The 17,330-nt window shown below is 44.5% G+C and overlaps 1 protein-coding gene across 4 annotated transcripts; it reads left to right on the top strand.

Annotated features, from left to right (window-relative positions):
- Positions 1–1,551: 1,551 nt before the first annotated feature.
- Positions 1,552–16,917, top strand: LOC129813564 (tropomyosin alpha-1 chain-like). Of its 4 annotated transcripts, none has more exons than XM_055865876.1 (9): positions 1,552–1,948; positions 6,014–6,139; positions 11,915–12,048; positions 12,394–12,511; positions 13,128–13,198; positions 13,664–13,739; positions 14,595–14,657; positions 15,320–15,389; positions 15,829–16,236. In XM_055865876.1, exons 1-9 carry the CDS (start codon positions 1,835–1,837, stop codon positions 15,909–15,911), a joined length of 855 nt encoding a protein of 284 aa, XP_055721851.1. In that variant the 5' UTR covers positions 1,552–1,834; the 3' UTR covers positions 15,912–16,236. The 4 variants fall into 4 exon arrangements, with proteins under 4 accessions (XP_055721851.1, XP_055721850.1, XP_055721854.1 ...); XM_055865875.1 differs by lacking the exon at positions 15,829–16,236 and adding an exon at positions 16,395–16,917 and having other exon boundaries at positions 1,557–1,948; XM_055865879.1 differs by lacking the exons at positions 1,552–1,948; positions 6,014–6,139 and adding an exon at positions 10,791–11,089 and having other exon boundaries at positions 15,829–16,306.
- The last annotated feature ends 413 nt before the right edge of the window (positions 16,918–17,330 follow it).

The raw sequence follows: 17,330 nt of genomic DNA, 5'->3' as shown, positions 1-17,330 counted from the left end.
AGAGACAGTAGTTCCCAGCTGACTGAGTGTTTCTGTCCCTAGTCATCAGAGACAGTAGTTCCCAGCTGACTGAGATGTTCTGTCCCTAGTCATCAGAGACAGTAGTTCCCAGCTGACTGAGATCTTCTGTCCCTAGTCATCAGAGACAGTAGTTCCCAGCTGACTGAGATGTTCTGTCCCTAGTCATCAGAGACAGTAGTTCCCAGCTGACTGAGATGTTCTGTCCCTAGTCATCAGAGACAGTAGTTCCCAGCTGACTGAGTGTTTCTGTCCCTAGTCATCAGAGACAGTAGTTCCCAGCTGCCTTCTGTCACGTGTGGTGAAATCAACCTATCCTCACACTTTCTTTACAGCACATCACATCGCCGTGCCGACAAACGGTTAAAAACAGCCGTTGGCCACCTGCTTAGTTAGTTAGTTACAAAACCATTTCCAGACACAGGGAGGAAATCACCTTACTAAACTATAGAAGTGATGCTGCTCTTCCTAAAATACAGCAAATATTCAAAACATACACATGGGTTGGTCAACCGAGCAGTAATTAAAGAGATCTTAATAAGAAAGTAGGGTAATTGTATTCATTTGGAGTTTTAGTTTACAGCCTTGAATGTAAATCCTTTTGAAGATAATATGTGCACACATACAGAAATTCAACCCCATTTCCTTGGCTGGGTCTTTTTCCGTCTGGCTCTTTTTAATCCACGGTAGAATGATAACTATGTCTCCCCCAACCAACGCTGGTATTAACATCAATTTCAGCATTCCTCAGTGAGGGAGGAAACCCAAGCCTTGAATAAAATGCTTACAGATCCCCAAGCCCAGTGTTGTTCAGACAGAGACTGAAACTTACATTTTGGCTATTTATCTTTAAAAAAAGGGGGGAAAACCTTCACCTTACAATGCTAATTGTAGATGTTTTGTCGTATGTGTGGTGCGTAGACCAAGCGTTAATCTGTTATGCACGCCTTTTAAGGGTTATTTCTTTGTGAATAATACACTGTGTCTGTGGTGCCATAGGTTCTTCTCCAGACAGGTGTGTGTTATCTCAGCGATGATGCTTTTCTTCTGAACACACATGGTCAAGATCTTTCTCTCTCCGTTCCTCAAGATCTTTCTCTCTCCGTTCCTCAAGATCTTTCTCTCTCCGTTCCTCAAGATCTTTCTCTCTACGTTCCTCAAGATCTTTCTCTCTCCCTTCCTCAAGATCTTTCTCTCTCCGTTCCTCAAGATCTTTCTTTCTCCCTTCCTCAAGATCTTTCTCTCTCCCTTCCTCAAGATCTTTCTCTCTCCGTTCCAACCCGTCCCCTTTCAGAAAAGAAAAAAAGGAAACGAGAACATGCTTCCAAATAAGGAGAGCGGGTGAATATCACCAGAGTGTCAGTTACGTTCTTAAGACAGCCTTGGGAGGAGTGAGTGGGGAGTTTCAGACCGGAGAGGGAGGGGTAGAGGGGGGGGGGGGGGTACTGTGGCTGCTGAGGTTAGCTAGCTAATCAGGCGGGTGGGGGGAGTGGTGGAAGGGGGTAGTGGTGTATGTCACTGGGGACTGCATGGGGCTGTCTCTTCAAAACCTCCAGGCATGTTTAAATCACTTATATCAGCCCTGGTTTCCAGTCTGCATCCTCTGCTCTCTCCTCTCTCTCCTCTCTCTCTCTCGCTCTCTCTCTGTATCGGCTGGCGTATTGGCTCTGGTGGACTTGGAAATTTAGAAAGGACTAGTCTCTCTCTCTCTCTCTGTGAGAGGGTTTGTCTTTAAGTGTCTAACTAGACCTCCCTGTCCCAAACTTGAAAAGTTTCCCCAGTTTCTGTAGCCACTGACCCCTAACAACCGTCAACTATGGAAGCCATCAAGAAGAAGATGCAGATGCTGAAGCTGGACAAAGAGAACGCCATCGACCGAGCGGAGCAGGCAGAGACCGACAAGAAATCAGCTGAGGACAAATGCAAACAGGTGAGGGAAGGATATTGAGAAGGGGGAGGAAAGATAAGGTGAGGGAAGGACTGTAAAGAGAGTAGAGTTTTCTAGAAATCCTGGATGGAGGATTCCCAGATTTCCTGCTTATTCTCTCCTGATTGCAGGAATATTCCAACCAGGATTTCTGGAAAACCTGGGAATTTTGAAAAGCTACTGGAATTTTGCAACTCCAAAAAGGGAGAGAGGGAAGAGTTGAGGAGGGGGAAAGGGAGAGAGGGAAGAGTTGAGGAGGGGGAAAGGTAGCGAGGGAAGACCTGACGACGGGGAAAGGGAGAGAGGGAAGAGTTGAGGAGGGGGAAAGGTAGAGAGGGAAGAGTTGAGGAGGGGGAAAGGTAGAGAGGGAAGACCTGACGAGGGGGAAAGGGAGAGAGGGAAGAGTTGAGGAGGGGGAAAGGTAGAGAGGGAAGATTTGAGGAGGGGGAAAGGTAGAGAGGGAAGAGGGAAGAGCTGATGAGGGGGAAAGGGAGAGAGGGAAGTGTTGAGGAGGGGGAAAGGGAGAGAGGGAAGACCTGACGAGGGGGAAAGGGAGAGAGGGAAGAGTTGAGGAGGGGGAAAGGGAGAGAGGGAAGAGTTGAGGAGGAGGAAAAGGAGAGAGGGAAGAGTTGAGGAGGGGGAAAGGTAGAGAGGGGAGAGTTGAGGAGCGGGAGACAGAAAGCAGCTAATGGATACAAGTGATGAATTGTACAGAGTGGTAAAATATACATGGGTACTTTTTTAAATCTATTGTAATATAGGCTAATGTTGAAGTACTTGATAATGAACGTGATGATGTTAACCTTGTGCTGTGTGCTTAAATGTCATATTTCGGATCCAATGTATTAGACCCATGGGTGGAAATGATCATTAGTAAATAGATGTTGTATTTATCATCATAAATGTAATTTCTGAGATATAAATAAATGCAGTTCTTCTCATGGAAGGAATTTGAGAAACTAGCCCAAGGCAGGGTGTGATGGAATACATTTGTGGATGATCTATACTCCTCACAGAGTATAAAGTAGTTTAAGCAAAGTAAAATTAGTCCGGGGGAAAAGAGCAACTTGAAATTGATTGATTAAAATAAGCTCTGAGACATAGAACAGCTAGCTGATTGTACTGAGAATGGTACTCCTTTCCTCTGATATAGAGAGAGATGGAGAGAGAGATGGAGAGAGGGATGGAGAGAGGGATGGAGCCCTCATGGAGAGAGGGATGGAGAGAGAGATGAGCCATCAGGGAGAGAGGGATGGAGAGAGAGATGGAGAGAGAGATGAGCCCTCAGGGAGAGAGGGATGGAGAGAGGGATAGAGAGAGGGATGGAGAGAGAGATGAGCCCTCAGGGAGAGAGGGATGGAGAGAGGGATAGAGAGAGGGATGGAGAGAGAGATGAGCCCTCAGGGAGAGAGGGATGGAGAGAGGGATAGAGAGAGGGATGGAGAGAGAGATGAGCCCTCAGGGAGAGAGGGATAGAGAGAGGGATGGAGAGAGGGATAGAGAGATGGAGAGAGAGATGGAGAGGGATGGAGAGAGAGATGAAGCCCTCATGGAGAGAGGGATGGAGAGAGGGATGGAGAGAGGGATGGAGAGAGAGATGGAGAGAGAGATGAGCCCTCAGGGAGAGAGGGATGGAGAGAGGGATGGAGAGAGGGATGGAGAGAGAGATGGAGAGAGAGATGAGCCCTCAGGGAGAGAGGGATGGAGAGAGGGATGGAGAGAGAGATGGAGCCCTCATGGAGAGAGGGATGGAGAGAGAGATGAGCCCTCATGGAGAGAGGGATGGAGAAAGAGATGAGCCCTCGGGGAGAGAGGGATGGAGAGAGAGATGGAGCCCTCATGGAGAGAGAGATGGAGAGAGGGATGAGCCCTCATGGAGAGAGAGATGGAGAGAGGGATGAGCCCTCATGGAGAGAGGGATGGAGAGAGGGATGGAGAGAGAGATGAGCCCTCATGGAGAGAGAGATGGAGAGAGGGATGAGCCCTCATGGAGAGAGAGATGGAGAGAGGGATGAGCCCTCATGGAGAGAGAGATGGAGAGAGGGATGAGCCCTCAGGGAGAGAGAAAGGTGCAGTGAGTGAGTTCCTCTGCATCCCCCCCCCCCCTTCCCCATTACCTCCCGGACACTCCTGTAGACATGAAGGATCAAATATGGCCCAAATTCCACCCAGCTTATCTGTTAATATGGTTGAAAATTCCAATATGATAACACATTCCATGCAGCCCATCAGAAGACGTGGTGAATCAATCTATGAATCATTAAAGCTACCAGATCTAATCATTTTCTATCTCCAGGCTAAGGGGTTAGGGGTCCCCCTGTCCATTTGGCTTCCAGCAGCAGGCTGCATGACGACTGATCATAGATAGATCATAAGAGAGCCATAGAGCTCCAGAAGGATTAGCCCACCCCCCCCCCCCCCCCCCCGCGCATTCTACAGGAACAACAGGGGTACCAGGAATAAAAAGCTAGCTATACCAGCTGTCGCTCTGCTCCTCACTTTGGTGTGACTTTACATGCCTCTGGGGTGCAGATCCACTCACCAACATTCCTCTGTCTGATCTGTCTAAAGTTCAAGAACATACCAGAGGAGATACTAAGGATGTGTCCCAAATGGCACCCTATTCCCTTTATAGTGCACTACTTTTGACCAGAGCCCTGTAGGTATTGGTCAAAAGTAGTGCACTATATAGGGAGTAGACTTCCATTTTGGATGTACTCGAACTAACAACACAACATTCTTAGAACCGTGTGCGTAAGTGTGAGCACCGTAGTGGCAGGCAGTCGTCAGTAGCACTATCCACAATACCCTCAGCCATTTTAGATATGGATGGTTCCGTTTGCCTGAATCCTGGTGGATTACACGGACCTCTTTAGACAATTGGTTGGATAGAGTTAAACAGTGATGAGCGTTGATGCTTTCCTCTGGTATTCTATGAGTCTCTGGGGCTTTGTCCCAAAGGGCACCGTATTACCTATATAGTGCACTGCGTTTGACCAGAGCACCGTCAGTAGCCTGTGAGGCAAAAGCCAGCGGGGCAGTGAACACTTGTATCCTTCTGCCATCTACTGGGATCACAGTTCATGGCTATAAAGCACTGCAGGACCAAGTAGAGTTGAATCCAACAACAACAAGTACTTTATGCATTTCTATTCTTCAGAACCACCACCAAAACATTAGCAATATCCATGCAAAGTTGGAGTTTACATTTACGTCATTTAGCAGACGTTCTTATCCAGAGCGACTTACAGTGCATACATTTTTATTACATTTTACATACTGAGACAAGGATATCCCTACCGGCCAAACTCTCTCTAACCCGGACGACGCTATGCCAAATTGTGCGTAGCCCCACGGACCTCCCGGTTGCGGCCGGCTGCGACAGAGCCTGGGCGCAAACCCAGAGACTCTGGTGGCGCAGCTAGCACTGCGATGCAGTGCCCTAGACCACTGCGCCACCCGGGAGATTCTGTTTTATATAGAGCTGACGTGATTCTGTCTTATATAGAGCTGACGTGATTCTGTCTTATATAAAGCTGACATGATTCTGTTTTATATAGAGCTGACGTGATTCTGTCTTCTATAGAGCTGACGTGATTCTGTCTTATATAGAGCTGACATGATTCTGTTTTATATAGAGCTGACGTGATTCTGTCTTATATAGAGCTGACATGATTCTGTCTTATATAGAGCTGACGTGATTCTGTCTTATATAAAGCTGACATGATTCTGTTTTATATAGAGCTGACGTGATTCTGTCTTCTATAGAGCTGACGTGATTCTGTCTTATATAGAGCTGACATGATTCTGTTTTATATAGAGCTGACGTGATTCTGTCTTCTATAGAGCTGACGTGATTCTGTTTTATATAGAGCTGACGTGATTCTGTCTTCTATAGAGCTGACGTGATTCTGTTTGACAGAACGCATATCTGAACATTTCCTGACTCTGTCACCTAATCTGTCCTTTCTGTGACAAAGAAGTACAGGTTTGTCTGTTGTATAAAATGTTGATATGTGAACACCCTTCCCTGATTCTTTGCTTCCCTCTGACTCTGTGTGCCCCCAGTTGGAAGATGAGCTGCTGGGGCTGCATAAGAAGCTGAAGGGGACAGAAGATGAGTTGGATAAATACTCTGAGGCTCTGAAGGACGCACAGGAGAAACTGGAGCTGTCAGAGAAGAAGGCCACTGACGTGAGTACAGTACAGTACTAGAGATACTGCCGGGTTGTCACTGTTACGCTCAAATAATCCTATTTCAGACGCATACAGATGTTTTAAATGTATCATATCACATCCAAGGTTAAGCAATAAAACACCTTCCTTTATACTCAAGCATTGCACCAGTGCACACACATGGTTTAGAGAACTTTGGTTGGTCTTGGCAAGTTTGTTCAGACATCTTTGAATACTGTTGGACAACAGACTCTGATCTAGTCTGGTTGTGTCATCAAAAGACCCAAGATTAAACATCATTCCTTTTTCCTGATCATTTAGAGAGATCAGGTCAGAAAAAGAACACGTGGGATGACATCCACTGCTTCCCCTCAGACCACAGCAGGGTCTCTTTCATCAACAGCCCAACCAACTGCTTTACCTCAGACCACAGCAGAGTCTCTTTCATCAACAGCCCAACCAACTGCTTCCCCTCAGACCACAGCAGGGTCTCTTTCATCAACAGCCCAACCAACTGCTTTACCTCAGACCACAGCAGAGTCTCTTTCATCAACAGCCCAACCAACTGCTTCCCCTCAGACCACAGCAGGGTCTCTTTCATCAACAGCCCAACCAACTGCTTTACCTCAGACCACAGCAGGGTCTCTTTCATCAACAGCCCAACCAACTGCTTTACCTCAGACCACAGCAGAGTCTCTTTCATCAACAGCCCAACCAACTGCTTCCCCTCAGACCACAGCAGGGTCTCTTTCATCAACAGCCCAACCAACTGCTTTCCCTCAGACCACAGCAGGGTCTCTTTCATCAACAGCCCAACCAACTGCTTTCCCTCAGACCACAGCAGGGTCTCTTTCATCAACAGCCCAACCAACTGCTTTCCCTCAGACCACAGCAGGGTCTCTTTCATCAACAGCCCAACCAACTGCTTTCCCTCAGACCACAGCAGAGTCTCTTTCATCAACAGCCCAACCAACTGCTTTACCTCAGACCACAGCAGGGTCTCTTTCATCAACAGCCCAACCAACTGCTTCCCCTCAGACCACAGCAGGGCCTCTTTCATCAGCAGAAACACCCAATAAATCAACGAAGTACAGTCAATGTGACTTTCCAACCTTTACTCCCATATATGAACAAAATCAACAGTCTCCTCTCTCTCTATGAGGTTTTCTCAAAGATAGCATCCACTAAACTGCGTTACGGTCTTCTCCCAGGTCTAAACAAAGGTTCAGGGGCTGCTATTTCATATATATATATATATTTACCCATAAGGCTCTGGTTAAAAGTAGTGCACTGTATAGGGACTAGGATGCCATTTGGGACACATCCTCAGTCTCAGCTCTCAGCTCCACTACCCACTTGCAGCAACACAGAAATGTGAGGAATGCAGCTAAAACAAACAGAGAACCTCACACTGCTGTGGCTATTGAAGATTATACTGGAAATGCTTCTGGTAAGGAGACCACAGACACAGTTACAGACACCGTTGCAGACACCGCTACAGATACCGCTACAGACACAGTTACAGACACAGCTACAGACGCAGTTACATACACAGCTACAGATGCAGTTGCAGGCATGGCCACAGACACAGTTACATGCACAGCTACAAACACAATCACAGGTGCAGCAACAGACACATGCGCGTTTACAGACCCGGCTACAGACACGGTCACAGACACAGTTACAACAACATACACATGCACGGTCACAGACACAGTTACAGAGCAACAGACACAGCTACAGACACAGTTACAGAGTCACAGACACAGCTACAGACACAGATGCCGACACAATACCAGAGACACCGCTACAGACACAGCTACAGACACATAGTCACAGACACAGTTACAGACACAGATACCGACACAATAACAGAGACACAGCTACAGACACAGACACATAGTTACAGACACAGTTACAGACACGGCTACAGACACAGAGTCACAGGCACGGTTACAGACACAGTTGCAGCAACAGACACATACATGGCCACAGACACAGTTACAGAGTCACAGACACAGTTACAGAGTCACAGACACAGTTACAGAGTCACAGACACAGCTACAGACACATTTACAGAGTCACAGACACAGTTACAGACACAGATACCGACACAGTACCATAGACACAGCTACAGACACAGACACAGAGTTACAGACACAGTTACAGACACAGATACAGACACAGTCACAGACACAGTCAACATGTTGTGATTCTGAATGGCCAGATTGCTAGTAAGAATGACAAGAAACTGTGGGGAATCGTAAGTGGCTCGTTTCAGCTCGTTTCACCTTATTTTTGATACCATGTCTTATTTTGAGGTGTTTTGACTGAAAATGTCAACGCTAATATCGCCCCTCAGGGGTGCGTGCTTAGTCCCCTCCTGTACTCCCTGTTCACCCATGACTGCATGGCCAAGAACGACTCCAAAACCAACGACACAGCGGTGGTAGGCCTGATCACCAACGGCGATGAGACATCCTATAGGGAGGAGGTCAGAGACCTGGCAGTGTGGTGCCAGGACAACAACCTCTCCCTCAACGTGATCAAGACAAAGGAACTGATTTTGGACTACAGGAAAAGGAGGGCCAAGCACGCCCCCATTCACATCAACAGGGCTGTAGTGGAGCAAGTCGAGAGCATCAAGTTCCTTGGTGTCCACATCACAACAAACTATCATGGTCCAAACACACCAAGACAGTCGTGAAGAGGGCACAACAACGCCTTTTCCCCCTCAGGATAAGTCACTTTACCCCTACCTACATGTACACATTACCTCAATTACCTCGACTAACCTGTACCCCCGCACATTGACTCAGTACCGTTACCTCCTGTATATAACCTCGTTATTGTTATTTTATTGTGTTACTTTCTTTTTACTTTAATTTATTTTGTAAATATTTTCTTAACTCTTATTTTTCTTAAAACTGCATTGTTGGTTAAGAGCTTGCAAGTCAGTATTTCACGGTAAGTTTACCTGTTGTATTCAGCATTTCACGGTAAGGTCTACTACACCTGTTGTATTCGGCGCATTGATTTGATTGGAATGATTAGAATGATTGATCTTCTTCCTGTGTTCATATTCAACCGTAGATCTGTGTCATCCAACTCCAGGGGAGAAGGAGAAAGAAGGATAGGAAACACTAGCCTGTGGAATGTGTTGCCGTCCAATGGCTTCAGGTTTTTTCAGCAAATAAATCAGTTAACATTCCAACCATTTCTTTGTCCAGTATACATGTTATAAAGATTGTTTTTACAGATATGAAACCATATTTAGAGATAAGTTTACTTTGCCCATCACACCTACTTTACTATGCACTTATTTGAATCTCTCTCTCTCTCACACACACACACACACACACACACACACACACACACACACACACACACACACACACACACACACACACACACACACACACACACACACACACACACACACAGGGACGGATTAAGAAATCATAGGCCCCAGGGTTGTTTTTTTTTTACTGAAATGAGTGGCTACTCTGACAATGAAGCAACATTTAGTTTAGATCCACTTGTAGAATCTATGCCAAGGAGCATTGAAGCTTTTCTGGCAGCTCGTGGTGCCCAGCACCCTTTTAAGACATTTTATGTTGGTGTTTCCTTTATTTTGGCAGATACTTGTATGTGCTTGTGATAAAACTTCCAGTCACATTTATTTATTATGTATTATGTTTTGTTAATCAGTTACCCAATATATTATTTATTATGCAGTTTTTTATTTATCTTATTAATCAGTTACACAATATATTATTTATTATGCAGTTTTTTAAATTTGATTTAATCACTTACTCAATATATTATTTATTATACATTTTTTTATTATTATTAATCAGTTACCCAATATATTATTTATTATGCGTTTTTGTATTTCATTTTATGAATCAGTTACCCAATATATTATTTATTATGCAGTTTTTTAAATTTGATTTAATCACTTACTCAATATATTATTTATTATACATTTTTTTATTATTATTAATCTTAACCCAATATATTATTTATTATGCGTTTTTGTATTTAATTTTATGAATCAGTTATTTAATATATTTTCTTAATCATTTTTGTTTTCTTCTTCTTCTTTTTTTGCTGCCTCTTGGGCCCCCCAAGAGCCTGGGCCCAGGGGCTGCAGCCCGGTAAACCCCTGCATTAACCCAGCCCTGCACACACACACACACACACACACACACACTCTCTCTCTAGCATACTCAATTCAAGGGCTTCAGCCCGGTGAACCCCTGCATTAATCCAGGCCCTGCACACACACACACACACACACACTCTCTCTCTCTAGCATACTCAATTCAATTCAAGGGGCTTTATTGGCATGGGAAACATATGTTAGCATTGCCAAAGCAAGTGAAGTAGATAATAAACATAAGTGAAATTAACAATAAAAATGAACAGTAAACATTACACTCACAGAAGTTCTAAAGAAGTTCATACTCTCTCTCTCTCTCGTACTCACTCTCTCTCTCTAATCAGTTCAGGGTGTACATAACTGCAGACATAAACCTACACACACCTTGCACTGAAACTGAAGTGAAAGCTAAAAACCATAGACATTAAAACCAGCAATAAATCCACACCCTCTCATGGGAACAAAGATCAAGACCTTCATGCACGAAAACCTCCCTCCCTCTGGTTAATCTAACCATGATGTCATCTGAGACTGCTCGGGATTGGAGGATTTCAGCCATAACTTTCCTGAAACCTCCAGCCCGTTTCCCTGCCCTCTACTTCTTAAACGTATTTTAAAATTGATATCCAATTTACAGTATATCTAGTAGGCTAGATCGATCACTTAGTTCGATAATGACAGGTGGATCATTGGACGCGGTGAAAAGGAAAATCCAGGCGCTTCAACAGCAAGCGGACGATGCAGAAGAGCACACGATACTTTTACAGAAACAGTTGGACGATGAACGGGAATTGCGCGAAAACGTGAGAATGTTGTGGCTACAGTTTTATCATTACCTGTTTGCCACGTTTATTTTACTTTTCCTCCGTTCTTCTTTAGCAGGAAACACATTTAAAGTAGTCTAAAATTATATCGACTAAAAAGTCTTTCAGTGAGGCATGTATTGAGTTCATTCATATTCTGGTTGTAATGTCGGAAGGAAGGGTCAGGTTGCGATCTTAACCCAACACCTAGACACCTCATCAAGGGGTTTGGCCCTCTTGGCTTGACAGTTGCTGGACCCGGATTTGAGTCCCAGTCGTGGCTACCCCCCTAATTTGCTATAGCATTATATTGAATAGCTAACAATGATAGGCTTGTCAAATGCCTTGTCTTGAAACAGCAGAGGTTAGTTGTTCCTATTGAATGAAGGGACCAGCCAGGAGAGAAGCAGACAGACAGACATCAGGGTTATCTTTTACAATGGGCGTCTCACAGGAAGCAAATTGATAAGCAGCCATCCCAGACAGCCAACTATTCACACTGACTGACTGTTTACAGTACGTTGTTGAGGAGGGGATGTTGCACAGGCGTGTACAATTTACCAAGATTCAACCATTCCCATCATGATTCCCCCTATTCTTCTGAACGAGTCCTTTATTCTTGGGTAATACACAGTGTGGGTTGAGGACTGACTTGACTACTGATGAACAGTGACGACAGGCAATCTGCAGGCTCCCTGTATCACCTCATCACCTGTTGTTCTGTACCATTGGGCATTTATTATTCTTTTTTTTGTCTTGTTTCCTCTGATCTTTATCATGACCTGTGACCTGTGCCCCCCCCCCCCCCCCCCCCCCCCCCTGCAGGCGGAGGGCGACGTGGCGGCTCTGAACCGTAGGATTCAGCTGGTGGAGGAGGAGTTGGACAGGGCTCAGGAGAGGCTGGCCACTGCCCTGCAGAAACTAGAGGAGGCAGAGAAGGCTGCTGACGAGAGTGAGAGGTCAGATCAGGACTACAGAAAGTCACCATTGTCCCACCATTTGCTCTGTCATTATATAGATAGGACAGCGCTACAGTGCTTTTCTATGGGGTCCATGTTTATCTATGAGTATGGACTGGTATAAGGAGGGATTGTGTTTCTTTTGGACAAAGGAGAAAGTGGCCTCCACACTTTGCGGACTTCCTCTGTATGGAGGGGGGGTGGGGGTGTAGTTATACACAGTTATTATTGATATACTGGGAATCACAGAGTTAGCTTACAGGTAGATAGCTTATCTCCCATTTTTCTTGGTCTTCACATACGGTAGGTTATACTGTAGCTAACCCTGTGTTGCTGTTGCTCCAGAGGCATGAAGGTGATAGAGAACCGAGCCTCCAAGGATGAGGAGAAGATGGAGATCCAGGAGATGCAGCTGAAGGAGGCCAAGCACATCGCTGAGGAGGCTGACAGGAAGTACGAGGAGGTAAGAATCACAGAATAGTAGGGTGAAGGTGTCCCTAGATGCTGATCTTGGGTCTTTTTTGCATTTTCCCCACTAAATGGAAGCTGATCCTAGATCTGTACCCAGTGAAAACTTCACCCTGGAGTCACAGCATAGTTTGTTATTAGGGAAAGGGAGATACCTAGTCAGTTGTACAACTGAATGCATTCAACTGAAACATGTCTTCCGCATTTAACCCAACCCCTCAATCAGAGAGGTGCGAGGGCCCAGGGGGAAACAGTGGAGTTAACTGCCTTGCTCAGTGGCAGAACAACAGATTTTTACCTTGTCAGCTCAGGGATTTGATCCAGCAACCTTTTGGTTACTGGCCCAACACTCTAACCACTAGGCCAAGAGTTTCCCCTGACCAGGAAAACCTCTGGGTCTAATCCGTAAGGCCCTAGTATAGCTGGTCATAACCAGTATAACCCAGAGTTTTTCTTGGTTAGTTGTTGTGGTCAGGAAGACCTCAGGTGCCGTTCATGACATCATACATTTTCAGATGAGTCAATGTAATGAGGCACGATTATTGATTTCATGTTGAATTTAGTCTCCAAGAGATCCCTTCTGACCCATGGTTTGTGTCGTTCTGTTTCAGGTTGCTCGTAAGCTGGTCATCCTAGAAGGGGAACTGGAGAGGGCCGAAGAGCGAGCAGAGATCTCTGAGCTGTAACTACCAATACTCATCACACTAGATGTGTGTCCACTATGTTAGTCAGACTTCAGGGTGGCGTTTGGGGCGGGCCTTAGGGGGCCTGGCCAACCCTAACGTACATCGTTGCGTGTCCAAATAAAATATGTAAATATTGATAATTTATTTGACCGAGATGCGAGCCGACAGGAAGATGCGTCAATCTCAGATAAAGCATCTGAGCAAGCAAAACAGCGCCCCCTCTGTCTCAGTATGGATAACCCATGTATCTGATGCTGTCTGGCCATAAATAGTATGGCATGTAAAATTACATGTCTTTACTATAAAACCCATTTTTAAAAATGTGTAGGAGGTCCCGTTGAAAAACAACTTGCAGGCCCACGAGGACTGGAATTGCCCACCCCTGCAGGCTAGTGTCAAATCAACCTTGGGCCAAGATTGCCTTGTTGATGTCAGTTGATTCCCTCTGTCCTCCTCTACAGTAAATGTGGTGACCTGGAGGAAGAACTGAAGAATGTAACCAACAACCTCAAGTCCCTAGAAGCTCAGTCTGTTAAGGTGAGTGTCCTCAGCTTCCATTTTGTTCTGTCCCTAGAGGCTCAGTCTGTTAAGGTGAGTGTCCTCAGCTTCCATTTTGTTCTGTCCCTAGAGGCTCAGTCTGTTAAGGTGAGTGTCCTCTGCCTCCATTTTGTTCTGTCCCTAGAGGCTCAGTCTGTTACGGTGAGTGTCCTCAGCATCCATTTTGTTCTGTCCCTAGAGGCTCAGTCTGTTACGGTGAGTGTCCTCTGCCTCCATTTTGTTCTGTCCCTAGAGGCTCAGTCTGTTGAGGTGAGTGTCCTCAGCATCCATTTTGTTCTGTCCCTAGAGGCTCAGTCTGTTACGGTGAGTGTCCTCTGCCTCCATTTTGTTCTGTCCCTAGAGGCTCAGTCTGTTAAGGTGAGTGTTCTCTGCCTCCATTTTGTTCTGTCCCTAGAGGCTCAGTCTGTTAAGGTGAGTGTCCTCTGCCTCCATTTTGTTCTGTCCCTAGAGGCTCAGTCTGTTAAGGTGAGTGTCCTCTGCCTCCATTTTGTTCTGTCCCTAGAGGCTCAGTCTGTTAAGGTGAGTGTCCTCTGCCTCCATTTTGTTCTGTCCCTAGAAGCTCAGTCTGTTAAGGTGAGTGTCCTCTGCCTCCATTTTGTTCTGTCCCTAGAGGCTCAGTCTGTTAAGGTGAGTGTCCTCTGCCTCCATTTTGTTCTGTCCCTAGAGGCTCAGTCTGTTACGGTGAGTGTCCTCTGCCTCCATTTTGTTCTGTTTCTTCGTGCCCTGTCTGAACGATACTTTTGCAAAATATTAGCTCTGAAATCTGCTACTGAATAATATTAATGACATGTAACATTAGTTCCATTTAATAAATATGTTGTTTTGTCTCTGCAGTATTCAGAAAAAGAAGACAAGTATGAGGACGAAATCAAAGTGCTGAGTGACAAACTGAAAGAGGTGAGGACAGCTGTCTGTCTGTGGTGGCATGTTGTCCTTAAGGCTTCAGCATGCCCCAGCCGAACTCGGCTAAGCGAACCGAACAAGTGTGCTCACATACTCCCTTAAAAGACCATTGTTTGAAAAACAAGGAAAAACCGGCACTAGTACTGTTTGTCCATCTTGAGACGCTGTAGCCAGTATGCACTTCCTTTAAAATAGTCTGAATTAATCGAAGATAACTCGATAAATCTGTCTTTAATTTTGACGTCATAGTTGCGCAATTTTACATCGAATTGAGATGTTTGGTATTTCGCAGTGAAAAAATGTAAATGAAAACAAGTCGTCTATCGTTGAACGACAACACACACTTCATTGAAGAATCCCTACTGTTGACCACCCAAACTTTTATTTCTATTTTTTATTTAACCTTTATTTAACTAGGCAAGTCAGTTTTAAGAACAAATTCTTATTTACAGTGACGGCCTACCCCGGCCAAACCCTCCGCTAACCCAGACGCCGCTTGGCCAATTGTGTGGCGCTTGAGATGCAACTCATACATTAGGAAGGCGTTTCTAATGTTTGTTATACGCCGTGTATATTGGTCCTATTTCACACATATAGTGTGTAAGCGGATATCTGTCGTTACTGGCTATAACCGGTCCTCTGTCCTGTCTCTCTAGGCTGAGACTCGTGCTGAGTTTGCAGAGAGATCGGTGGCTAAACTGGAAAAGACCATTGATGACTTAGAAGGTACAGTTCACACACAGTGCATTTCATGGCTGTTTATGTCTATGCGCACTGTGGTTCCTCAGAGCATAGTCAAACAATCTGTATTTAACACTGATCTCTAAACTGTCTTTTTTTTCTCTCTACTGCTGTATTATTATTTGACCCTAATCTCTCAATTTCCCTCTTTTATTTTATTATTATTATTTATTTTATTATTTTTTCTCAATTTCCCTCTTTTATTCTCTCCCTCCCCCCCCCCCTCTCTCTCTCTTTCCCTCTCTTTCTCTGTCTCTCTCTCCCTGCCCCGCTCTCTCTCCACCCCCCTCTCTCTCTCGCTCTCCCCCTCTTTCTCTGTCTCCCTCCCCTTTTCCTCTATGGTCTCTGTGCTGTTCTCTCTGCTCTTCTGACCCTGCTGCATCCTGCCACGCCTGCTCATTTCCTCTGATCTGCTGACCTCTAGATGAACTGTACTCTCAGAAGCTGAAGTACAAGGCCATCAGTGAGGAGCTGGACCATGCCCTCACTGACATGACTGCCATATAGATTACCTTTAACCTTTCACACTTCACTTATGCCCAATCGAAATGGGACGCTTTCACCTTTTTGCCTCGTCTTTTCTCTTTTCCTCCCTTTCTTTATTTTCTTCTCTCTTCGCCTCTCGTATCTTCTCCTCTCTTCTATTGCATTCTCTTATTTTATCTTCTCTTCGTGCCTTTTCTGTCTTGTTGTGAGCCCTTTTCTGTAAAATCAAAGTTTCAATAAAATTTGACCTGTTCTATGCACTTCCTCTCCTTGAATCCTTACTTTGCAAATCTGCTACCTCAACTTTACTGCTTTTATCCTCTCCTTTTCTGCTAATCAATATTTATTTTTATTTAACTATCAACTAAAGAACAACAAAACAGTTTACAGGTGCAGTCATTACACGTTTTGTCTTCGCAATGTCTGTGTCCCAGTAAATCTCATAAAGAGATATCAAAGGGGACTGAATTTCTCAAGTTTGAATATTACAACTTTTTATTACAGAACATTTATCCAGTGCAAAAGAAGAAAACTTGGATATGCATCAAGTCCTGGACCAAACACTGATAGAGCTGAATAGTTTGTAAAGAAATTAAACATAATTAGAAGCCAAAGAAGAAGAATCAACATTCCATGATTTTTTTTTAAAAACGCCATATTTCTAATGGCATGTCCAGTTTTAACGTCTCAACCGTGAAAAGACATGTTGTACTTTCCTACCACTATTTGTAATTCTTGTTTTTCATTCTCTATTTTAGTATACTACCGGTAACTTTTATGTTTTGACGTCCTTTCCTACTGTCATGAGTACAGTTCATAAGTACAATGAGCATATACTGACAGCTGTAGCTGGATGCCAAAACACTATCAAAGATTCCTCTCTGACTCTATATAGGAATGCTTGTATCAGTTGTATAGCTACCATGGACCAGTTGTTTCACAGACATATTCTGCAAAATAACAGCACATTTTGGGGGTTGAAATGTCTGTGGTTAGCTAAAATAAAAATGTATAATACAACTTTTAATCTCTGTGTGTGTGTGTACGTTTTACTATACTGAATACCAAAAGTCCTCACAAGAATAGTAAACCAACATAAATTCAGAAAAGTGAGGACATTTTGCTGGGTCTCACTTGTAAAAAGGCTATTTTTGGGATTAGGGTAAGTGTTGGGGTTAGGGAAAATGGGATTTTGAATGGGAATCAATTGTTTGCCCCCAAAGTCCTCACAAATATAGTAAAACATAGTGTGTGTGCATGGGTGCTCATGCACATGTTTGTCTGTGGACATTTTGTGTAATCCAGGTCGCAATTGTAAATGAGAACGTGTTCTCAATTTGCCTACCTGGTTAAATAAAGGTGAAATAAATAAAAAATAAATCAGCAATCGGAGTTTGAGTAAAATAATGAACACATATATGTTACATCACAATGTTATGT

The sequence above is a fragment of the Salvelinus fontinalis genome, chromosome 17 (genome assembly GCF_029448725.1).
Source record: "Salvelinus fontinalis isolate EN_2023a chromosome 17, ASM2944872v1, whole genome shotgun sequence".
In the NCBI taxonomy this organism is placed as follows: Eukaryota; Metazoa; Chordata; class Actinopteri; order Salmoniformes; family Salmonidae; genus Salvelinus; species Salvelinus fontinalis.
The sequence above is the reverse complement of the archived record's forward strand: the minus strand, read 5'-3'. Positions and strand labels throughout refer to the sequence as shown.